At 37.3% G+C, this 25,671-nt stretch overlaps 1 protein-coding gene across 1 annotated transcript in view; it reads right to left on the reverse strand.

Annotated features, from left to right (window-relative positions):
* Window positions 1-2,906: 2,906 nt before the first annotated feature.
* Window positions 2,907-25,671, reverse strand: part of LOC120208199 (regulation of nuclear pre-mRNA domain-containing protein 1B-like) — a 29,077-nt gene continuing 6,312 nt past the window's right edge. The window contains exons 3-8 of the mRNA XM_039207533.1: window positions 15,307-15,399; window positions 15,036-15,153; window positions 5,230-5,268; window positions 3,740-3,879; window positions 3,609-3,652; window positions 2,907-3,042 (exon numbers count right to left, since the gene is read on the reverse strand). Of these exons, the coding sequence (XP_039063464.1) occupies window positions 3,006-3,042; window positions 3,609-3,652; window positions 3,740-3,879; window positions 5,230-5,268; window positions 15,036-15,153; window positions 15,307-15,399 (471 nt within the window). The 3' untranslated portion in view covers window positions 2,907-3,005. The remainder of the gene's footprint in view (window positions 3,043-3,608; window positions 3,653-3,739; window positions 3,880-5,229; window positions 5,269-15,035; window positions 15,154-15,306; window positions 15,400-25,671) is intronic.

Raw genomic sequence — 25,671 nt, forward strand, 5'->3', positions numbered from 1 at the left:
TATTTTTATTTTAGGTTCATTAATATTTTCACCTTAGAACTAAATTTAAATGCCTAAATTCTTTTTAAGTTTGTATTATGTATTTTTTAAGTTTTAAGTTTTTCAAAAATATTTTTATTAATTTGTCAATATGAGATTCAAAGGAAAAAATCACATTCAAATATCAATATTTTTAATGTTTTCTTTTGGAAATAAACTTTTATATACATATATCCAAATATTTATCCTTAAAACTAATTTCAAATCACTAATTTTTATGTATAAATTACACATTATGAACTTTTTAAAATTTATGTGCTTCTTATGAGATTTTTAAAAAAAAAACATTGGACTTTTTTTTAAAAAAAATGTTAACCGAATATTTGATACCAAATCTTACGAGTACCCTGATTTTACGGGTACTCGATAATTACGAGATGGGACACATGCCGACAAATATACTACCCGAAGAATCGGATACCCGAATATCCAAAAAAATGCGAATACCCAATTATGAACATTCCTATCCAAAAGTAAGCCATGCTTCCTCCAAATGAATCCAACTACGGATAAATCCGTAGAAGAATGCAATAAGTGATGAACGACATTAACAGCATCACTTTTAATACGAATATTTGTGCAATCCAAGTCGAGTGCCAGCCGGATTCCTTTGGTGAGCGCAGTGGCCTCGACGATCGCTGCATTGCATGGGCCATAGATCGGGATAGCACGAGCAACCACCACATGATCGTGATGATCTCTAACGATGGGTACCTAAAGCAGGTGTACCTGGGCCGACCGGACATGCATGTTGATCGGATGCTAATTATCCCTTAAATTGAAAATACTTATATTAAAAGAATTATACTACAAAAATAAAAATAGTAATGGAGGGAGCCAAGAGGGATTACCTCATCCATTTTTCCTCATATTCTAAATATAAGGATGTTTATGTTTGTAATTGTTTCATATAACTTCTCACTTTTTTTACAAATGAATTTTTAATTTTATATTATAAAATTATATAATTTCAATGTTTAATACACATAATTTTGACTAAAATGCGATATTATCCCAAGAAACAATACTGGTGTTAAAAGGAAAAGGCTTATTATAAATCAGTATTTTAAATACATAAAGTAATTTTTTATTAATGTAGCGTGTCAACTTTTTTAGAATTTAGATGAAAAAAATTGAATACTTTCAATACCTATTTTAACAATAAATTAATTTAGGTGTACCTATTTTGATAAAAAAAATTCTATGTACTTAATTGAACAAAAAAATAGTTTAGGAACTTAAATAAAAAAGATGGTATCCATTAAACACTTATTTGTGATATAAGCTAAACACTTATTTGTGATATAAGCCAAAAAGGAAACCCTATTCACAAACAATCGTTCACCCGGCAACGAGAGATCCACATAAGAAACTTGGATTCAATCTATGCAATCTTCATCCTCATCTTCAAATTATTAAATGTCCATTAAACCTCGAAATCATCATTGTTAGGGTACGCTTTTTTTAAAATTAATCACTAATATCCGATCTCCGATATCTGATTTATTAAATAATTATTTCATATAACTTTTTGCATATACCCATTATGGAAGCAACCCTCCCAACTTAATTTATTTCATTCACAAATGTTATGATTCAAACATTGACCTTACTTATGGTTAAGGTTCGGTTTCGTTTAAACTTCCCCCAAACTATCAGTAGGTTACATAAAATTAACCAAAATTTTTTTTTTGAAGGATTTCACCGTCCCCTAAGCTGTAAATAAAGCATCTTAGACAAAGGCAGTTACTTGTTATTTTGGTACATCAACTAACAAGTTATGTCTGAGCTATCATGTAGCAATACTAAGCTAAGAGTTGCAGGGAACCATGGAAACATTTTAGAACAAAAGGGTGAATACTGAACAAACTCGGTCGAGCCATGGGTTAAGGGAGTAAAGGATGGAGGCTCTGTTCATGCTCTGGCTTATGTCTAAGACAACATAAGTGATGCCTCTAACTTCTCTGCTAATTTACATTATACACGGCCACTCTCATCCTTCATCATTTTGTCAAGGAAATTCATAGTTGATGGCCTGCGGCATCACTTGGGGTTCGTCTTAAAATCCAATTCCAAATGCTATTTTCATGACGCTTTTCCATGCAGCATAAAATGTGAATTTTCAGGTGAAGCTTACTGTCGAGGTACAGGTGGTGTTGACTGAGGGTTTTGCCCATAAAACCCGATACCTGGAGGCCGGTAAAATCCTCTTGTGGTTGGCTGCTGCTGAGGCTGAGATTGTGGCTGTTGCTGAGGCTGAGACTGTGGCGGTTGCGAAGGCTGTATTGGCTGAGAATCAGGTCTAGCTAAATTCATTTCAGTATGTGGGGGAAGAGGAGGTGGTGGTGGCAGTGTGTTTGCTCCATATCCATAAGGCATTACCCCTATCATCATACCAGTTGACTGCATATATTGACTTCCTGAAGGATTTGCAGGAGAGAGCGAGGGAGTTGGAGCAGAAGCAAAGGGAGCAGGAATCTGGTTGCCTAGGGACATCGGTTGCATACCAGACAATGGTGCAAGCGGCATGTTGTTAATTGCCTGCTGCTGCAGAGGGTTAAAGTAGGTTGTTCTGGGGATGTCTGAATTGCTTGCGTCTGATACAGGCATTGGTTTTTCAAGTTTGGGATGCTTTTCAGGAGGAAACATTGATAACACCGATGCGAACCCACCGGAATTTAAGCTACCATTCATAGAGGCAGCTTCTTCTGCAACAAGGGACGAAAGCACAGATGTAAGCATCTGAGCAGAAGATGTTGAAGCATCAAGCTTAGTAGCAACAGCAGCTGCTGCAGCTTTCTTGTTATCTTCTTCAGTCATTTTTGAAGGTGCTAAGGAAATCACAGGCTGTGGAAGATGAGGCTGAGCTGAAGGAAGGTTCTGTTCACCTACAGAAACAGCCTCAACTGTAGGGATAGAAGTAGTAGTTACATTGCCATGCAAATGGGGAAAACTCAGCCTGTTCCTTATATTGTTTCTTTGCTCAATCTGACCGCGAGCAACCTGCGCACATCATCACTTCACTTAATTTGAAAAAAATAACAAATGTTGAACAAGTTGCATTTATATCCAATATCGTTAAGGGACACTCCTAGGCAAGCCTACCAAGGTGCTGCAATTTAGCATCAAACACCGACAGCAAATTAGAGACTTTTGGATGATGCACATTTGATCAGACACACATGAAACACTTAAATATGCTATTTTGTACGGCAATAGGTGCAAGTAAAAAAGAGAACGAATTTCCTTTTAACTTCTTTAATTTTTTATTTTTCAATATACCTTTAAAAAGGATAACATCGAATTTTCTATTTCTCAATGTTTGAATATTCCAATTAAAACAAGGGGACTTGGTTTTAGGTACATTTATTAACACAAACTACAAGTTTTATTCCCATCTGGCTATACAGAAAATGTATCTCGGTTGTTTGTGATTCGTTCCAACAGTAGCAAATAAGCCAAACTGCAAAGGATTTTCTGCTTAGATCTAAACAAATCTATATATTTAAAATCTTACTTGATGCGAATTGCCAGCTCAAGCAATTTGTTAGTAAAAATGCAATTCTTACCTGCAGCTGACTACGAATAAGCACCAACTTTGATTCCTGAAAAACTTTAAATTATCGAGTACTAGACAAGGACAAATGATTTCAAACTGCAAGTTCCAATTCAAGAAGACATGATAGTAACAAAAGCATACTTCTTCCTGAAGTGCTTCTTTAAGGTGAAAAATCAAAGTGGCCCTAGTTGTTTCAATGTTTTCAAGTTGTTCAACACATTTCTGGAGAGCATTTTCTTGCTGATGTAGCTCATCTAGCAAGGCAGATCCATTCTGATTCCCTAACCAAAATCAAACACATGCACTCCGTGTTGTTACAAAAGCACACAATATATCAAAACTTAAGGCAAGATTGTAATAACATCAAAGTTCAGGTTACCAAGAAATAAAATAATCAGCAGTTAAAAACCTCAACCAAGAGATGTCCAATTAAATTATTTTGCAACAAAACACTTGTGACAAAATTCCTAAGTAAAAGGTTCAAATATATGTTCTCGTTCATCACTATTAAATCAAAAAACCAATTTATTACGGGGACTCATCTGATCAAATGCACTATATATGTAATACACTCAAAACATATTAGAACGTAACCAAAAAAAAAAATAGAGTAAAAATTGTACTTCATTTGCGGAGAAAATTAATTGGTACATGCACCAATAGTCAATAGAACAACTGTTATGCATCAAACTTCGTTTATCCCTTCAATGCAGTTTCAAATGTGTTGATCTTATCCCATTAAAGATTTGAATTATTAATATTTTAGAAAACAGATCAGCACCAGTCCTCAATTAATCAAGTCTATTATTCTTATAGAATTATTTTTTGTGTGCGCATTGGTGGATTGGTTTGGATCAATCAAGAGCATAATGCATTACATTATCAACAAAGGCAACAATAAAATCACATTCCCCTAGGAGACCATTTATTAAAATCTAAAGAACCTAACTAGTAGCAACTGCTTATGAGTGAGGCCAAGTATCAATACTAAAAGCCTTAAGAAACCTTAACTGCTTTACATAAACTGGCACTTTAAAAAGGAAAACTTTTTGCCACTGGGATGATAGAAGAAGTTCAAGCAAGATGAATTACACACAAGCACATCTAGACGAGAGAGAGAGGCACAGAAATTGTGCTCCTAGGATTTTTACTTTTGGCCAATAGATGGGTCTTAGACTAATTGCATGTATTCCAGTTCGAATATTTGGAGCTAACGTGAAATAACTTTAAAATGAACTCAAAGAGAACAAAACAAGAAATATCCTCTTGTTAGAATGATTTATGACTGATTGACGATTGTAGTTTGAATGCCTAGCAAAACTAGGATTTCATCCTAACAAGAGCCCTCTGTTCCAGAATTAAGAATCCCGGGCACTTATGAGATTTCAATCTTCATACAACTAAAATAACAAGAATTTGACACATGTAGATTTGTAACAACTTCAGATTTTCTTAAAGTTCTAACAGCTTCAGTATTATTTTTACAACAGTGAAAAAATCTTCATAAAATTACATTTAAAAAAAAACATATACAAAGAGACGAGGAGAAAGTATATTTTTCTTTTTTTTGGTAAATAAAATCTTAATAAAATGTAAGCATAGAACATGGAATCCCATAGCAGAATTCATACCTTGAGTTAAATTACTTTCAACATTTTCCCCAAGTTTACCTGTAACTCCCTAGACCCGGCCTATGCGTTTCGACTAAGTCTAGTGGATCACAGTATGATTATTAAAGACATTTTTCGAAACCGTTATTCCATCAATATAAAATCACATTATAAATAACATGAAATTATAAACAAATTATACTATCAAAATCCAACTCGTAAATATAGTACCAATAAATAATAATTTAATTTAAAACTTGTCTTCAAATTCAATATCACAAAAAACCGAGCAGTATTAGCAAAAGAGTTATCATTATAAAATCCGATATTTTAAAATAAGGTCCATGTCACCAAAATAAAGTCAACTTGCCAGATAAAAACATTACAATTTGATTTACTTCAAGAGATATGTTGATCCTCCAAGTGCTCGAACCAAGGTATCTAACCAACAGTATCTGAAAGGGGAAAACATTTTCAAAAGGTGAGCTAGGCTCAGTGTGTCCCAACATTTCCATAAAATCACAATAGGTACAAATCATAGTCCAGTAATCTCACAAATTCGTAAAAGAGTTTCACTTTTTGAAAATCATAGTTTAAACCCTTTTCTGGTACACCATCAGTAGTTCCCAAAAGTATTTTCCATATAGCTTACTTTATGCACATAGCAAAAAGAAAGCCGACTTAAGGATAGGCTATGAAGCTTGTATCCTTAAGCCCAAGTCAATAAGTCCATATAGCTTACCCTAAGCACACAGCAAAGGAAAGCCGACCTAATGAAACATCTTGGGGCCCTCAAGAGTCACATTAGGCCCAGTTAGCTTGATCAGAGCTATTCCATCGTATTTCAATTCCAAAATTCAATTGCACCGTGACATAAATTCCATAAATCCAAAAACATGGAAATCATATACCATTTCAAAACAAAAATTAGATAGCAGCCATATTCCATAAATTGTCACATTAAATTGGTGCATCCATAAAACAATAGCCAATGAATTCGGTGTACCACATATTAAAACCAATAAAACAGTTCAATAATAAGTAGGGAACACACCTCGACAATAGGTTCAAATAGCAAATTAACTGATTGCTGGTTTCACCACGCTCTGCTACAATTTTCGAACGGGTGAATACTGGCACACGTGGTTTAACTAATCTAGAAGAGCTGGGTCGAGCTGTCGAATGATCCGGAGAGTCTCTTGTACCTTCAAACAATAATAATCTATCAGTCCCAAATCCTATTTAATTGTTCAAAACTAGTCTTCTTAAGTATATAAGCATTTTTCGAGTTTAACTATCAATTTGGGGTATTTCGAGTCTGAATTTGGCCAAACGGATTGCGGAAACGGAATCAGGACGTCAAAAAATATAAAGTATGACTTTTCGGAATTTCAGATTCTTGGTCAAAGTCAAAGTCAACCACTTTGACCGTCGATTTGGAGACCTTCGGGTTTGAATTTGGCGAAACGGACTGCGGAAATGGATTTGGCACGTCGAAAACTATCAGGATAGGTATACTCGGAAAAGATTTACGGTCATTTAAGGGTCGGTCAAAGCCATTTTAAGTTTTAGTCAAAGAAAGTCAACGGTCAACGGTCACGGTCACGGTCAACGGTCAACGGTCGGGTCGGGTCAACGGTCGGGTCGGGTCAACGGTCGGGTCGGGTCAACGGTCGGGTCGGGTCAACAGTCGGGTCGGGTCAACCCAGTTCAGACCGGTCAAACCGGTTCGAACCGGTCAAACCGGTTCAAAACTGGTCAAACCGGTTTTCGAGCAACTCACTCTCCCTGCGGCGGCGCGTAAACAGTGCCACAGTGTCGGAAAATTCCCGGAAAAATTTCTAAAAATTATTTTGAGCGATTCCGAGATACTTACAACGATTGGTTCAAATTTTTGAACGGCGGAGAGCTCGTATTTCAACTCGGCCGAATCTTTGACTGCTCCACCTCCTCACGCGCCGCCGTCGACGGCGAACAAGGTTGACACCGACGGACTCGAAACGACACAAGGAACACGATGGTGCAGGAGGTGTCGTAAACGGAACAACGATCGGCGGTGAATTTAAGTTTTTCCCGGCGATAGAGCTAAAAAAAACGACGATGCTTTGACTAAAAATTCCCGACGTTTGGCAGCGTTTCACTTCAATTAATTTGAAGGGTTTGTTCCTCGCTTGATGATGAACACAACGGTGGTTTCAATTTTAGGATTGGACGTCGAACGGCGTCGAAATCGGGCTTGGAAGTAAGGGTACGAGAGAAGGAAAATTGAGCAAATTCTCAATTGTGTTTTCTGATTTACAATCAGAAACCACGCTTAAATTATAAGCCTGCCGACACTCCTTGGAGGAATTCAGGGCTTGGTCCCTGAATTTCCTTCAACTTATAAAATGGCCTATAACTTTTCATAAATTTTAGTTCAGTCATTAAATTTCACCAATTTTCACAATTAACATCCAATTTCAATTAAATATTATTTTGTAAATATTCGGGTTGTTACAATTCTCCCCCTCTACAAGAAATTTCGTCCTCGAAATTTACCTTATGAGAATAGTAGGAAACTGAGCCTCCATTGACTCCAATGTCTCCCAAGTAGCTTCTGAGGGGCCTCGATTACTCCACTGAACTTTGACCATTGGAATTCGCCTATTCCGAAGAACTCTTTCATCTCTTTCTAAAATCTGAATGGGCTCCTCCTCATATGACAAATCCGGTCTCAGCTCTACTTCTTCAACCTGAATAATGTGACCTGGATCTGGACGGTATCGCCTTAACATAGACACATGAAAAACATCATGAATACGACTGAGGTGGGAAGGCAACTCAAGCTGATAAGCAACAGGTCCAACTTTCTTCAGAATACGATACGACCCAATAAATCGTGGACTCAATTTACCCTTACGCCCGAATCTCAATACTTTCTTCCACGGTGAAACTTTTAAGAAGACCTGATCACCAACCTCAAATTGTATATTTTTCTTTCTCTGATCTGCATAAGACTTCTGCCTATCAAATGCCTCTTTCAAACGGTCACGTATCAATCTGACTGTGTCCTCCGTCTCTCGCACTAACTCAGGTCCCAACGTTTTCCTATCACGCAACTCAGTCCAACAGATCGGAGTGCGACATTTACGCCCATAGAGTGCTTCATAGGGTGCCATACGAATGCTGGTCTGATAACTGTTATTGTAAGCAAATTCAGCCAAAGGCAAAAATTTCTCCCAGCTACCATGAAAATCGATTACGCAACCCCGTAACATATCCTCAAGTATCTGAATCACTCTCTCAGATTGACCACCAGTTTGTGGGTGAAAGGATGTGCTATAATCCAATCTTGTTCCCAAAGTTGTATGTAGCGCCTTCCAAAATCTCGAAGTAAATCCCGGATCTCGATCAGAAATAATAGACAATGGAACACCATGCAATCTGACAATCTCTGAAATATACAATCTTGCCAGCTTGTCCAAAGTATAATTTACTCGCACAGGAATAAAGTGAGCTGACTTTGTAAGTCTGTCAACAATCACCCAAACTGAATCTTTTTTCGAAGGAGTCATAGGCAAGCTAGTAACAAAATCCATAGTAATACGCTCTCATTTCCATTCAGGAATCTTAATAGGCTGTAACAAACCTGATGGATGTTGATGTTCTGCCTTAACTTGTTGACAAGTCAAACACCTCGCTACAAAATTTGAGATGTCCTTCTTCATGCCGATCCAATGATACCTCTCTCTCAAATTCCGATACATCTTATCTCCACCGGGGTTCATAGCATATGGACTACTATGAGCCTCAGTAAGGATAGTCTGTCTCAACTCAGCATCATCAGGCACACAATACCGACCTTTGAAGCATAGAACTTCATCCCGGTCAAGGGCGTAATCTGAGCTTGTCCCCTGCTCTACTTGCTCAAAGATGGGAAGCAAGGAGCTATCAAAGGGCTGCTTAGCCTTGATCTCATCAACCAAGGTCGGCTTAACTTGCAATTCTGCTAACAAAGTGCCATCATCATATAAATTCATCCTGGCCATTAAAGATCTCAACTCCGATACCGTCTTTCGACTCAAAGCATCCGCTACAATGTTAGCTTTACCAGGGTGATAATCAATCACACAATCATAATCCTTCAGAAGCTCTAGCCAGCGTCGTTGTCTCAAATTAAGCTCCTTCTGGGTCAGGAGATACTTTAAGCTCTTATGATCCGTGAAAATATAACACTTCTCTCCATAAAGATAGTGTCTCCAAATCTTCAAGGCAAAAATCACTGCTGCTAACTCCAAATCGTGAGTAGGATAATTACACTCATGAGGTCGCAGCTGACGGGATGCATAAGCCACCACTTTACCTTCTTGCATTAAAACACAGCCAAGTCCTGAGTGTGAAGCATCACTATACACTGTAAAATCCTTCCCGGACTCTGGTTGAATCAACACCGGTGCTTGAGTCAAAACCGCCTTTAATTTCTCAAAGCTCTCTTGTTGTGCCTCGCCCCAGTCAAACGGCACATTCTTCCTTAACAACTTTGTCAAAGGAGAAGCAATGATCGAGAAGCCCTCAACAAACGTCGATAATAACCAGCCAAGCCCAAGAAACTGCGGATCTCAGATACGTTCTTAGGTCGTTTCCAATTCATAATAGCCTCTATCTTGCTGGGATCGACCTGAACACCTCGCGCAGAAATAATATGCCCCAGAAACGACACTTCTTGAAGCCAAAATTCACACTTGCTTAGTTTGGCATGTAGACGATGCTCTCTCAAAGTCCGCAGAACGATCTTCAAATGCTCGTCATGCTCTGCCTCAGTACGAGAATAGATCAGAATATCGTCAATGAAGACCACCACAAATTGATCCAAATATGGTCGGAACACCCGATTCATCAAATCCATGAAAGCTGCAGGAGCGTTCGTCAAACCAAAAGGCATCACTAAGAATTCATAATGACCATATCTAGTGCGAATAGCCGTTTTTGCAATATCTGATCCTTTAACTTTCAATTGATAATACCCCGAACGAAGATCAATCTTAGAGAATACAGTAGCTCCTCGCAATTGATCAAATAAATCATCAATCCTGGGTAGTGGGTATTTATTCTTGACCGTCATCTTGTTCAATTTCCGATAGTCAATACATAATCTTAGCGACTCATCCTTCTTTTTCACGAACAGAACTGGAGCTCCCCATGGTGAAGTACTATGTCGGATAAATCCTCGATCGAATAATTCTTGCAATTGGACTTTCAACTCTTTAAGTTCCCTTGGAGCCATACGATAAGGTGCCATAGAAATAGGTGACGATCCCAGATAAGTCTCAATCTCGAACTCTACCTCTCTATCAGGAGGTAACCCAGGCAACTCCTCCGGAAAAACATCAAGAAACTCGCTAACTGTACGAATCTCCTCGATCGTGGACAATGCACCCTTGGTGTTCAAAATACAGCAATGAAGGTCTCATATCCCTTCCGGATCATACGATCAATTTCCATCGCTGAAACTATATTGGAGAGATAACCACGCCGTTCACCAATTAACACAACAGTCTGACCATCTGAAGTCTTTAGAGTAGCCCGCTTGTATTTGCAATCCAGCTTTACCTTGTGTTTATTTAACCAATCCATTCCAAGAATTAGATCGAACTCCTCTAAAGGAAGCTCCATAAGATCAGCGAGAAAAATTTCTCCCTGAACCTCGAGAGGACAACGCCGGAATACTTTATTCACTAATATCGCTTGTCCTACTGGACTTGTAACTGTAACAGTATTTTCAGTGTTCTCGATCGGAATCTGAAGGTTTCGAGATACTGAGCTCGAAACATAGGAGTGAGTGGAACCATTGTCCAATAATACAAAGTATGGGGTAGAATAAATAGTAAATGTACCTGCAATAACCTCAGGCTCATCTCTGTCATCACGACGTCTAGTTGCATAAACCAAAGCTGGCTGTCTAGCCTCAGAAGCTGTTGGCCCTCTATTTTACTGAGGTCGGGCTCTACTGTCTGTCCTGGACGCTGATCCTCGAGTCTTTCCTTGACTACGATCTCTAATTGGGGTCTGTACTGTAGTCTACGAACGCACAGGAGTTTGGGTAGTGGTCTGCTCAAACGAAACTAACTGAGGACAATCCATCCGATAATGACCACTAGATCCACACTGATAGCAAAGACCCATCTTCTTACGACACTCTCCTGAGTGCTGTTTACCACAATACTCACAAAAGGGCCCATTATAATACGACGAGGAACCGCCTCGACTGACAGCTAAAGGTGAGGATGTTGCAGGCCTGAAACGTGTATTGCTTCTCTGAGGGGCTGAAGTACGAGTCCTCTTTCCGGACTGTGCTGATGACTCCATCGGGCCTGAAAATTCTTAGATCGATCTTGATCAACACTCTCTTACCAGAAGCTAAAACCTCCACCTCTTCCGCATCTTTGGCTCTGCCCACCAGCACATCAAATATCTCATCCTGATGGGTTACAACTTGCCTACGCAGCTCATATCTGAGTCCAAGGGCAAATTTACGACATCGATCTCTCTCCGTAGGTACCATACTGAATCCATACTTCAGCAATTTCAGGAACTCGATCTCATATTCAGAAACAGTCATGTCTCCCTGAACCAGGTCTTGAAACTGTTGTCGTCTCTGAGCTAAGTAGCGCTCTCCCAGAAAACGACTCCGAAAGCGATCCTTAAAGAAATTCCAGGTCAAACGATCGGTAGGAACACTACTGGTCACTGACTCCCACCAAGTGTAGGCATTACCATCTAACATTACTACAGCACCCAGATATCTCTTAGTTGAGTCCAAACCCAACTGATCCATGCGTCTCTCTGTATCCTGGAGCCAATCCTCAGCTTCAGTAGGAGCTCACCAATCTGTCCCCCAAAAGTTCTAACTCCATTGGCAATCAACGTCTATGAAATAGGAACCTCAGATACAACACCAGTAGCTCTAACTGCTCCCTGTATTAACTGCAGAAACTATCTACTAAAATTCTCATCCAATGCAACTCCAGTAGACTCTGACTCAATATCGGTCGCTCCTATGATCGGTGTAGTCATGCCAATACCATCGGTAGGTGGCATATTCGTTGGTGTCGTAGGAGCAGGATCACCTATTGGAGGTGGGGGATCTACTCGTATCTCATCAATCGGATCTGCAAATCTAGCTACTCGACCTCGTCCACGACTAGTTCGACGACCACGTCTAGCACTCATTTTGGTAGATCTCGAGATTACAACAGAAGATAAACTTAAGGTTAGATAAACACTTGGAGTCTCGAACATAGTTAAAATCTTAATAACTTTGTGACATGGCCTTAGTAACTCGTTTTGTAAAATATTTCAAAACTGTATTTTCAATGTGGACTCATACACAGTCCGAGGGTTAAAAACCAAAAGCTCTGATACCAATAAATGTAACCCCCTAGACCCGGCCTATGCGTTTCGACTAAGTCTAGTGGATCACATTATGATTATTAAAGACATTTTTCGAAACCGTTATTCCATCAATATAAAATCACATTATAAATAACATGAAATATAAACAAATTATACTATCAAAATCCAACTCGTAAATATAGTACCAATAAATAATAATTTAATTTAAAACTTGTCTTCAAATTCAATATCACAAAAAACCGAGCAGTATTAGCAAAAGAGTTATCATTATAAAATCCGATATTTTAAAATAAGGTCCATGTCACCAAAATAAAGTCAACTTGCCAGATAAAACATTACAATTTGATTTACTTCAAGAGATATGTTGATCCTCCAAGTGCTCGAACCAAGGTATCTAACCAACAGTATCTGAAAGGGGAAAACATTTTCAAAAGGTGAGCTAGGCTCAGTGTGTCCCAACATTTCCATAAAATCACAATAGGTACAAATCATAGTACAGTAATCTCACAAATTCGTAAAAGAGTTTCACTTTTTGAAAAATCATAGTTTAAACCCTTTTCTGGTACACCATCAGTAGTTCCCAAAAGTATTTTCCATATAGCTTACTTTATGCACATAGCAAAAAGAAAGCCGACTTAAGGATAGGCTATGAAGCTTGTATCCTTAAGCCCAAGTCAATAAGTCCATATAGCTTACCCTAAGCACACAGCAAAGGAAAGCCGACCTAATGAAACATCTTGGGGCCCTCAAGAGTCACATTAGGCCCAGTTAGCTTGATCAGAGCTATTCCATCGTATTTCAATTCCAAAATTCAATTGCACCGTGACATAAATTCCATAAATCCAAAAACATGGAAATCATATACCATTTCAAAACAAAAATTAGATAGCAGCCATATTCCATAAATTATTCACATTAAATTGGTGCATCCATAAAACAATAGCCAATGAATTCGGTGTACCACATATTAAAACCAATAAAACAGTTCAATAATAAGTAGGGAACACACCTCGACAATAGGTTCAAATAGCAAATTTACTGATTGCTGGTTTCACCACGCTCTGTTACAATTTTCGAACGGGTGAATACTGGCACACGTGGTTTAACTAATCTAGAAGAGCTGGGTCGAGCTGTCGAACGATCCGGAGAGTCTCTTGTACCTTCAAACAATAATAATCTATCAGTCCCAAATCCTATTTAATTGTTCAAAGCTAGTCTTCTTAAGTATATAAGTATTTTTCGAGTTTAACTATCAATTTGGGGTATTTTGAGTCTGAATTTGGCCAAACGGATTGCGGAAACGAAATCAGGACGTCGAAAAATATAAAGTATGACTTTTCGGAAATTCAGATTCTTGGTCAAAGTCAAAGTCAACCACTTTGACCGTCGATTTGGAGACCTTCGGGTTTGAATTTGGCGAAACGAACTGCGGAAATGGATTTGGCACGTCGAAAACTATCAGGATAGGTATACTCGGAAAAGATTTAAGGTCGTTTAAGGGTCGGTCAAAGCCATTTTAAGTTTTAGTCAAATAAAGTCAACGGTCACGGTCAACGGTCAACGGTCGGGTCGGGTCAACGGGTCAGGTCAACAGTCGGGTCGGGTCAACCCGGTTCAGACCGGTCAAACCGGTTCAGACCGGTCAAACCGGTTCAAAACTGGTCAAACCGGTTCAAAACTGGTTAAACCGGTTTTCCAGCAGCTCACTCTCCCTGCGGCGGCGCGTGCGGCGCGTGAACAGTGCCACGGTGTCGGAAAATTCCCGGAAAAATTTCTAAAAATTATTTTGAGCGATTCCGAGATACTTACAACGATCGGTTCAAATTTTTGAACGGCGGAGAGCTCGTATTTCAACTCGGACGAATCTTTGATTGCTCCACCTCCTCACGCGCCGCCGTCGACAGCGAACAAGGTTGACACCGACGGACTCGAAACGACACAAGGAACACGATGGTGCAGGAGGTGTCGTAAACGGAACAACGATCGGCGGTGAATTTAAGTTTTTCCCGGCGATAGAGCTAAAAAAAACGACGATGCTTTGACTAAAAATTCCCGACGTTTGGCAGCGTTTCACTTCAATTAATTTGAAGGGTTTGTTCCTCGCTTGATGATGAACACAACGGTGGTTTCAATTTTAGGATTGGACGTCGAACGGCGTCGGAATCGGGCTTGGAAGTAAGGGTACGAGAGAAGGAAAATTGAGCAAATTCTCAATTGTGTTTTCTGATTTACAATCAGAAACCACGCTTAAATTATAAGCCTGCCGACACTCCTTGGAGGAATTCAGGGCTTGGTCCCTGAATTTCCTTCAACTTATAAAATGGCCTATAACTTTTCATAAATTTTAGTTCAGTCATTAAATTTCACAAATTTTCACAATTAACGTCCAATTTCAATTAAATATTATTTTGTAAATATTCGGGTTGTTACATTACCCAAATTGTGTACAGCAGCATTACACTTGTTTAAAACAGTATCCTCGTTTGGATTGTCCTCAAGCACAGATTGGTATGCAGTTAGTATCTTTTCTGGAAGACCTCCAACAGCCAATTTCTGATGGTGAGAAGATTAAGAAAGAGAAACATATCAAAAATTGCTAAAGAATAGACCAAGAAAACGTCTGAAGTCATAAGCATACAAACAAAATGGCTAGAATCAAATTAATAGATCAAAGTAGAAAGGAGAACTGAATAGGTAAACTCTTAAAATTCTTACTGCATGTGCATCCCTCTTCACTATCTGGATAGAATTTGAGCCTTTTCCATTGTACACGGCAGCAGCAGCAGGGGATACTGTTACCTGGTAGGTATGCAGTAAAAAAAATGGCTAGATTGGTATGCATGGTAACTGTTACCTGGTAGGTATGCAGTAAAAAAAATATAATAAAACAACATAAACCACTACAACACTCTTTCAGTAAACAAAGGAAAATCTACTAAATCATGCTAGGATATGCCATCCTAAGTACAAAATTGATGGGGTCAAATACTAAATAAAGCACTAGAACTTTATCTAGCTTCCTAAATGAGCCACTATTCTTCTCATCTATCTACGGAAACCTCCTAATCTATAACTCATATCCAGGTCGAACCTTATTATTAAAAAAGAATGCCACGTGTATCACTGACATTAATGCCACTGGCCATCTATCATTTTCTTCAGACAGATGCCAATACAACTTTTTTTGATAATGGAAAATTGAGAAATTTTCTAACTCAGCCATGGTCATTTTAATCAATGAATTTCGAAAAAACAGAAAAGCATTTTATTTGTCACAACAATAAAGGTGTCACCGTGCATAATATGACATCTTTTGATTCTCAGGGTGCTTTTGGCTGAGGAATTTTAAATTTTTTGAGATTTTTAAAAATACTACTCCTTCTGTCCCAATAAAAATGTCACAGTTGACTTTTTCTTGGTGAAATTTTTAATCTTTGACCTGATTTATTTTAAATATTTTAATTAATCAATTTTTATAATTAATATATTTAAAAACTGCTTCATCCATAGCTTTTAAAAACATTTACAATTTTTATCAAATAACAAATTTAAAATAATAAGAGGTCAAGTTTAAAAAAATTTGACAACCAAAACTAAAAAAATGACAAGTTTATTAGGATGGAGGGTGTAGCATTTTGAAATAAATCATTTCAAAATTCTAGCATTATGATTATTTTGTTTGAACAAGTAATCTTTTTAGAAATATTTAGGTTATTAGAATTTTACGAGTTTGAATAATAATTATAAAAGAAAAATAATGATATAAAAAATATGCAATATTTAGGCTATTCGATTTGTAAAAATATATAAATAATTTTAATAATATAAAAATTATATATTTAAAATTAAATAAAAATGATATTTTGAAATTCAAATTTTAACTTTATAGTGAGACCAGGTACATTAAATTAAATAAGACCTAGAGGAGTTTTAAAAAAACACCCCTTTTTACGTGGAATTTGGGCTATCAAAATCCCCTTTTAAAATTGCTTGTAAATTTTGAAATTCTCCCTGATTTTTCCTGAACAAGTAGATTCTTTTTGAAATTTTAGAAAACTTGACAAAAAATAAAAGTCCTCAAAATCCGTCATCCAAACACAGTCTTAGTGTGTTTTTGCTGCAAAAATTAAAAGAGGGGATTTTAGAGAAATTCGGTATAGTTCATAGGCTTATTTAGTACTTTATCCAAAAAAAAAAATGATGAACAGCCTTAAAAAATAAAACATACTGCATGAAAAACAATATATACAGAAGCTTTGATAAGGGCTGCTCTCCTCCATCAATGAACATAGTGCAGCAATAAAAAGAAATAAGGTCGAACAAACGATTAGAAATGAACATGGAACTTTAGAAAACTTAAGAGTTATTAAAACCGCTAGTTTCTGCCTATTAATTCAAGAAAATAATAAAAATAATCCTGTTGACTGAAAGCCTACAACTCACTCATATAGGCTTGCTTTCTTGCAAAAAAAATTTTCAATCCCGATGTAACACCCCAATTTAGGGGCTAAAATTAAGAAATTATACAGTGGCGGATTTAATTGATATTTTGAAAGAAGCATTGGGAATTAAATTGTAAAGTTTTAAAGTTGGCAGACCGTTTTATAAAGTGCAGGAAATTCAGTGGCTAAACCCATGATTTAACCATTTCTTATATATGATGAATTATAAGCTCCTCCTCGTGCGCATGTTTCATATTTTCCAAATTTCCCTTCTCCAACAACCCAACTTCCAACTCCAATCTACTCGCCGTCCGACCTCCAAACGACGAGCCGAAACCACCATCGTGTTCGTTGTCAATCGAGGAACAAAACCTCTCAAACCTTTCGTCGTGAATCATCACCGTTCGTCGTGAATTTCAATCGGAAGTATCGTCGGTAATAACTCGGTTTTAGTTGGGTTTTCATCGATTCACGACGATCGGGTCATCTGTTTACGACACCTCCCGCACCATCGTGTTCGTTGCATCGTGAGGAGGTTTGTCGGTGTCATCCTTGGTCTCCGTCGACGGCGGCGCGTGAGGAGGTGAAGCGGTCAAAGTTTCCGATTTGTTGAAATCGAGCTCTTCGCCGTTCAAAATTGTGAACCGAGCTTTGTAAGTATCTCGAAATCGCTCAAAATAATTTTTAGAAATTTTTCCGGGATTTTAGCACTGTTCACGCGCCCCCACGCGCCGCCACTGCGCGTGGGAAAGAAAAAAATGACCGGTTTGACCGGTTTTAGTGCATAGTTGACCGGTTTGACCGATCACAACCCGACCCGACCCGTTGACCCGGCCCGAACCGTTTACCCGACCCGTTGACCCGACCCGACCCGTTGACTCGCCCCGTTGACCCGTTGACCGTCGTTGACCACTGTTGACCAAAACTTTGACTGGCTTTGACCGGGCATTAAACGACCTTTGACTTTGACCGAGTATACCTATCCTGACATTTTTCGACGTTCCAAATCCGATTCCGCTGTCCGTTTTTTGAAATTCGAACCCGAAGGCCTCGAAATTGCCAGTCAAATCCGTTGACTTTGATTTTGAACGAAAATTCCAAATTTCCAAAAAGTCACATTTTATGCTTTCGACGTCCCGAATCCGAATCCAAAGTCCGTTTCGCCAAATTCGAACCCGGTAATCCGTCTTTCACTGATTTATCACCCGATTTGATCCGTTTATCACAATTAAGCTCCGTTTCTGATATAATTTATGTTGATATGTATCTGAGGAATTATTTGAAGTTGAATTGAAGATCGAAGGAATTCAAATGGAATTTTTATGGTCGATCGATATTGTACGGAAATCGAGGTAATACTTTACTACCTCTTTATGCTTTATGGAACATGTTGATATTGGTAAATGCATGAATAAGATAATGTTGGTCACTTTTGTGGAGTTGAATAATTTATTCACTCGATATGAATGTGGTAGAAATTCTGTAACTGAATACGGACCGAATGACTAAGATAAGAGATTGATAATTGTTAGAATTAAATTACAAGTTTGTGATTGGTGATAAAGAAATCAGCTCTGGATTTGTAACTTATATTTTATATCATCAAGGGTTAAATGTTAAAGATACTTGGATGAAAAATTATGAGAATACTCCGATATGGTAAAATTACGAAATTACCCTTATGTTGGAAAAATGATAAGAATTGCCACTGGAAGTTGGTTAATAACTCTGAAAAGACATATTGATCCGATATAACTACTGATGTGCATAAGAAATGTTAGTTTTATTTGGAAATTATGGATAACCGGTTTTAATCCTATGAGAGTTTGTGAAGGAATCATTTCAAAATCAAAGAATATTCGGGAAAGCAATTGATCATAGGATCTCTAAATTATAATTATTTTCGTTAAGAGCTAATATTGAAATTATCAGATTAAGAAATTACAAAAATGCCCTTGAGAGATAAAATAGTCTGAATTGACCCTGAATGAGAGAGTACTTTGAGGATTTGTACTTAACTCGATTAAGTACGAATTTAATTGTTAAGATCCTGTCTTTGTACAGAAAAATTTATAATATTCCGTTTGTAAAATCTGAGAACACTTGACCCGAAAATATTCGATAAGGAGTAAATACTTGAAGAGTAATTTATCGGAGGTATTCTGCTGACAGAATTGTTCGAAAGGACTGAAGTAAATGATAAGATTGAATTAAATAATAAGACCGGATGGAAGGAAATGATTGAAATATTCTAGAATTATAAAATGACCAAATTACCCCTAGAATGGAAATGACTCAAGAATGTCACCAAGCTCAGGAATGAATGGATATACTCAAGCTTTGAAATGAATAGAAAAAAATGTTAAGCACCAAAATGACCAAAATGCCCTTATGACCTAGAATGTCTTGGATTAATTAAGAAATCCAAATAAACATGGATGTTGTGCTACCAGTAAAAGTTGTGGAACGCAACTTAAGTGATTAACCAACGTTAGTACTATATCATTACATGATATAAGTATCACTTGAATGTTTGTTCATCTTCTCAAATTTGGATCGATGATAATTCTGGAAGTACTTGGCGCATCTCAACTCTAGAGCGCATACAGTACTAATAAGTGGGTAGTCGTTAGTCAAATCAACCACGAATACCAGAATGACTTTATTATATGAATAAATTGAAATGAAATGAAGTACAACGTGTATTTGAAATGCAGAAACGTCTGAATTATTCTGGAAAACTTTAAAGTAATCGAGATAGACTTGCTTACCAAACGAACTAAGTAACATCAATGACTAAGGATTAAATAGGTGATTTGATGAGTTTGGAAACACTGTTGAACTTACATGATGAATTATCATTATGGGTTATGAGCCATGGATCAAGTACGTCAGTATTTCCTGATATTGTTGAAACGTGGAAATGAAATAAAGACCGTTGGAAGATTTATTCAGTGATGATTATGGGGATGATCTCTATGGATCTGCACTATGGTATTAAAGAGTGAATACACTGGAAGGATAATGAATTGACTTGTTGACATGCATCGGTTTGAGAGTTGTGTAACTCGAGTTGTTTGATAATATGATCGATAGTCGTAGATTGTAAATGACTTGAATCTTCGATTCTATATTTCATCTAAAATCACTTCGGTCATGTTTGAAAAAAAAAACCAGTAACGCAGATGGAAAAGATTCTGAATATCTCATTTGGTTCAATTGGGTTGAAATCCTATGAATTTAAAGTATATTCCTGAATACCCCTGATTGTTTGGGTAATGGAATCACTCGCAGTAAATCTGAATTTAGAATTATTATATGTATAAAGGATCCTGAACGTTTTCCTAAAGCACACGAAAATATAGTGGGATTCTAATGTATCAACATTAAATGTCTGGCTAGATCGGTTAGTAATCGATTCTCCTCAATAGGACCTTGTTCCAAGAATTCGTTCAAATTTCATAAGTTTCATGTTATCCAAAATGATAACTACAATGGCCTTTGGAAATACTTGGATTCTCTAGTGTGTTCCATACTTATTACTGAACTGTTTTATTGGTTTTAATATGTGGTACACCGAATTCATTGGTTATTGTTTTATGGATGCACCAATTTAATGTGACAAATTATGGAATATGGTTGCTATCTAATTTTTGTTTTGAAATGGTATATGATTACCATGTTTTTGGATTTATGGAATTTATGTCACGGTGCAATTGAATTTTGGAATTTAATTACGATGGAATAGCTCTGATCAAGCTAAATGGGCCTAATGTGACTCTTGAGGGCCCCAAGATGTTTCATTAGGTCGGCTTTTCTTTGCTGTGTGCTTAGGGTAAGCTATATGGACTTATTGACTTGGGCTTAAGGATACAAGCTTCATAGCCTATCCTTAAGTCGGCTTTCTTTTTTGCTATGTGCATAAAGTAAGCTATATGGAAAATAATTTTTGGGAACTACTGATGGTGTACTAGAAAAGTGTTTAAACTATGATTTTCAAAAGTTAAACTCTTTTACGAAATTGTGAGATTTACTGGACTATGATTTGTACCTATTATGATTTTATTATACTGTTGGAACACACTAGACATCCTATTCAATCTCCTGAAAATGCCATACTTTGAAAGGTTTCTTATGAACTGAGATTCATGGCTTCTACTCGATGAACTTCTAAGGGAACCCCAAATTATTCTGCAAGCTGGTATACGTATGATTCAATAAGGAAATTATATGGCTTTACATTTATCTACATGTCATGTAGCATCATCTGGTAGTTCTGTATTACTGAGCTTTCTAAAGCTCACTCTATTACTCACATTTTCAGGTTAAAACAATTGTACCAGTGCATCTATTGACTTCAGTAAGGGAGTTCTTCCGGCGTGGTTGCAGAGTATGGTACTTGTGATTAGGGGGCATGTAATTGTATTTTGATTTATATACGAGTTTGGAAATCTGTTTTATTTTTAAATAGTGATAAATGATTTTATAAGTTTACATGTTCTGATAAAAAGTTTTAAAATTTCTGCTATTTTTATGGTGGGTCGCTCCGGTGGCCCCTAATGTGACTTCCCGAATCGGATCGGGCTACCCGCATCGGTTTGGGGTGTTACATTTAGTGGTATCAGAGCTATGGTTTAAGTCAAAATTTTTCAAGATAGACCGGCCGGTCGAATGTCAAAATATGTCTGATCAGTACATGCCCCTAGACTGCAATCATACCTCTCTGAGTCGGAACTCCAGGGCTGAGTCCCTATCTGTAACGAATAAACCGAAGTTTCTATCCGTTAAGGCTATACTTGTACAAAAAAGAATACCAGTAACATCTGTCTTAACGCAGTAAAGTACCTTAGCCATGTGAGAGTTATTCATCTGAGAAATTCTGACTCGACTCTAGAAATAAAATTGAGATATGTTGCTGCTCTACGAGCCTATTCACGTAACCAAGGCTGAATTGATTTCACAAGGATAAAGTTGTTTTGATTACTTACTTGGACTGAGGGAGAATTCTGAGATTGATTACTCGAGAAAATTTTTGTTCAGATCTTTTATTGAAATGAGGAAGAGTTCTGATAAGAATGTATACTCAACTGGTTAAGGATTAGTGGAGAATCCGTATTTCTATAAAAAACTACTCGAAGATATGGAAGAGTTGATGAAAGTTTCATTTCTACAATTATGTGACATGAATGAATTTCGAGGACGAAATTCTTTTAAGGAGGGGAGAATTGTAACACCCCAATTTAGGGGCTAAAATTAAGAAATTATACAGTGGCAGATTTAATTGATATTTTGAAAGAAACATTGGGGATTAAATTGTAAAGTTTTAAAGTTGGCAGACCGTTTTATAAAGTGCAGGAAATTCAGTGGCTAAACCCATGATTTAACCATTTCTTATATATGATGAATTATAAGCTCCTCCCCGTGCGCAGGTTTCATATTTTCCAGATTTCCCTTCTCCAACAACCCAAATTCCAACTCCGATCTACTCGCCGTCCGACCTCCAAACGACGAGCCGAAACCACCATCGTGTTCGTTGTCAATCGAGGAACAAAACCCCTCAAACCTTTCGTCGTGAATCATCGTCGTTCGTCGTGAATTTCAGTCGGAAGTATCGTCGGTAATAACTCGGTTTTAGTTGGGTTTTCATCGATTCACGACGATCGGGTCATCTGTTTACGACACCTCCCGCACCATCGTGTTCGTTGCATCGTTCCGAGTTTGTCGGTGTCATCCTTGGTCTCCGTCGACGGCGGTGCGTGAGGAGGTGAAGCGGTCAAAGTTTCCGATTTGTTGAAATCGAGCTCTCCGCCGTTCAAAATTATGAACTGTGCTTTGTAAGTATCTCAAAATCGCTCAAAATAATTTTTAGAAATTTTTCCGGGATTTTAGCACTGTTCACGCGCCCCCACGCGCCGCCACTGCGCGTGGGGAAGAAAAAAATGACTGGTTTGACCGGTTTTGGTGCATAGTTGACCGGTTTGACCGGTCACAACCCGACCCGACCCGTTGACCCGACCCGAACCGTTTACCCGACCCGTTGACCCGACCCGACCCGTTGACTCGCCCCGTTGACCCGTTGACCGTCGTTGACCACTGTTGACCAAAACTTTGACTGGCTTTGACCGGGCATTAAACGACCTTTGCTTCGACCGAGTATACCTATCCTGACATTTTTCGACATTCCAAATCCGATTCCGCTGTCCGTTTTTTGAAATTCGAACCCGAAGGCCTCGAAATTGCCGGTCAAACCCGTTGACTCTGATTTTGACCAAAAATTCCAAATTTCCGAAAAGTCACATTTTATGCTTTCGACGTCCTGAATTCGAATCCGAAGTCCGTTTCGCCAAATTCGAACCCGGTAATCCATCTTTCACTGATTTATCACCCGATTTGATCCGTTTATCGCAATTAAGCTCCGTTTCTAATATAATTTATGTTGATATGTATCTGAGGAATTATTTGAAGTTGAATTGAAGATCGAAGGCATTCGAATGGAATTTTTATGGTCGATCGATATTGCACGGAAATCGATGTAATACTTTACTACTTTTATTTATGGAACATGTTGATATTGGTAAATGCATGAATAAGATAATGTTGGTCACTTTTGTGGAGTTGAATAATTTATTCACTCGATATGAATGTGGTAGAAATTCTGTAATTGAATACGGATCGAATGACTAAGATAAGAGATTGATAATTGTTATAATTAAATTACAAGTTTGTGATTGGTGATAAAGAAATCAGCTCTGGATTTGTAATTTATATCATCAAGGGTTAAATGTTAAAGATACTTGGATGAAAAATTATGAGAATACTCTGATATGGTAAAATTACGAAATTACCCTTATGTTGGAAAAATGATAAGAATTGCCACTGGAAGTTGGTTAATAACTCTGAAAAGACAAATTGATCCGATATAACTACTGATGTGCATAAGAAATGTTAGTTTTATTTGGAAATTATGGATAACCGGTTTTAATCCTATGAGGTTTGTGAAGGAATCATTCAAAATCAAAGAATGTTCGGGAAAGCAATTGATCATAGGATCTCTAAATTATAATTATTTTCGTTAAGAGCTAATATTGAAATTATCTGGTTAAGAAATTACGAAAATGCCCTTGAGAGATAAAATAGTCTGAATTGACCCTGAATGAGAGAGTACTTCGAGGATTTGTACTTAACTCGATTAAGTACGAATTTGTTAAGATCCTGTCTTTGTACAGAAAAATTTAATATTCCGTTTGTAAAATCTGAGAAGACACTTGACCCGAAAATATTCGAATAAGGAGTAAATACTTGAAGAGTAATTTATCGGAGGTATTCTGCTGACAGAATTGTTCGAAAGGACTGAAGAAAATGATAAGATTGAATTAAATAATAAGACCGGATGGAAGGAAATGATTGAAATATTCTAGAATTATAAAATGACCAAATTACCCCTGGAATGGAAATGACTCAAGAATGTCACCAAGCTCAAGAATGAATGGATATACTCAAGCTTTGAAATGAATAGAAAAAAATGTTAAGCACCAAAATGACCAAAATGCCCTTATGACCTAGAATAAGTAAATGTCTTGGATTAATTAAGAAATCCAAATAAACATGGATGTTGTGCTACCAGTAAAAGTTGTGGAACGCAACTTAAGTGATTAACCAACGTTAGTACTATATCATTACCTGAATGATATAAGTATCACTTGAATGTTTGTTCATCTTCTCAAATTTGGATCGATGATAATTCTGGAAGTACTTGGCGCATCTCAACTCTAGAGCGTATACAGTACTAATAAGTGGGTAGTCATTAGTCAAATCAACCACGAATACCAGAATGACTTTATTATATGAATAAATTGAAATGAAATGAAGTACAACGTGTATTTGAAATGCAGAAACGTCTGAATTATTCTGGAAAACTTTAAAGTAATCGGGATAGACTTGCTTACCAAACGAACTAAGTAACATCAATGACTAAGGATTAAATAGGTGATTTGATGAGTTTGGAAACACTGTTGAACTTACATGATGAATTGTCATTATGGGTTATGAGCCATGGATCAAGTACGTCAGTATTTCCTGATATTGTTGAAACGTGGAAATGAAATAAAGACCGTTGGAAGATTTATTCAGTGATGATTATGGGGATGATCTATGGATCTGCACTATGGTATTAAAGAGTGAATACACTGGAAGGATAATGAATTGACTTGGACATGCATCAGTTTGAGAGTTGTGTAACTCGAGTTGTTTGATAATATGATCGATAGTCGTAGATTGTAAATGACTTGAATCTTCGATTCTATATTTCATCTAAAATCACTTCGGTCATGTTTGAAAAAAAAACAAGTAACGCAGATGGAAAAGATTCTGAATATCTCATTTGGTTCAATTGGGTTGAAATCCTATGAATTTAAAGTATATTCCTGAATACCCCTGATTGTTTGGGTAATGAAATCACTCGCAGTAAATCTGAATTTAGAATTATTATGTATAAAGGTTCCTGAACGTTTTCCTAAAGCACACGAAAATATAGTGGGATTCTAATGTATCAACATTAAATGTCTGGCTAGATCGGTTAGTAATCGATTCTCCTCAATAGGACCTTGTTCCAGGAATTCGTTCAAATTTC

This window comes from Hibiscus syriacus, unplaced genomic scaffold (genome assembly GCF_006381635.1).
Source record: "Hibiscus syriacus cultivar Baekdansim isolate YM2019G1 unplaced genomic scaffold, ASM638163v2 tig00016004_pilon, whole genome shotgun sequence".
Lineage (NCBI taxonomy): Eukaryota > Viridiplantae > Streptophyta > Magnoliopsida > Malvales > Malvaceae > Hibiscus > Hibiscus syriacus.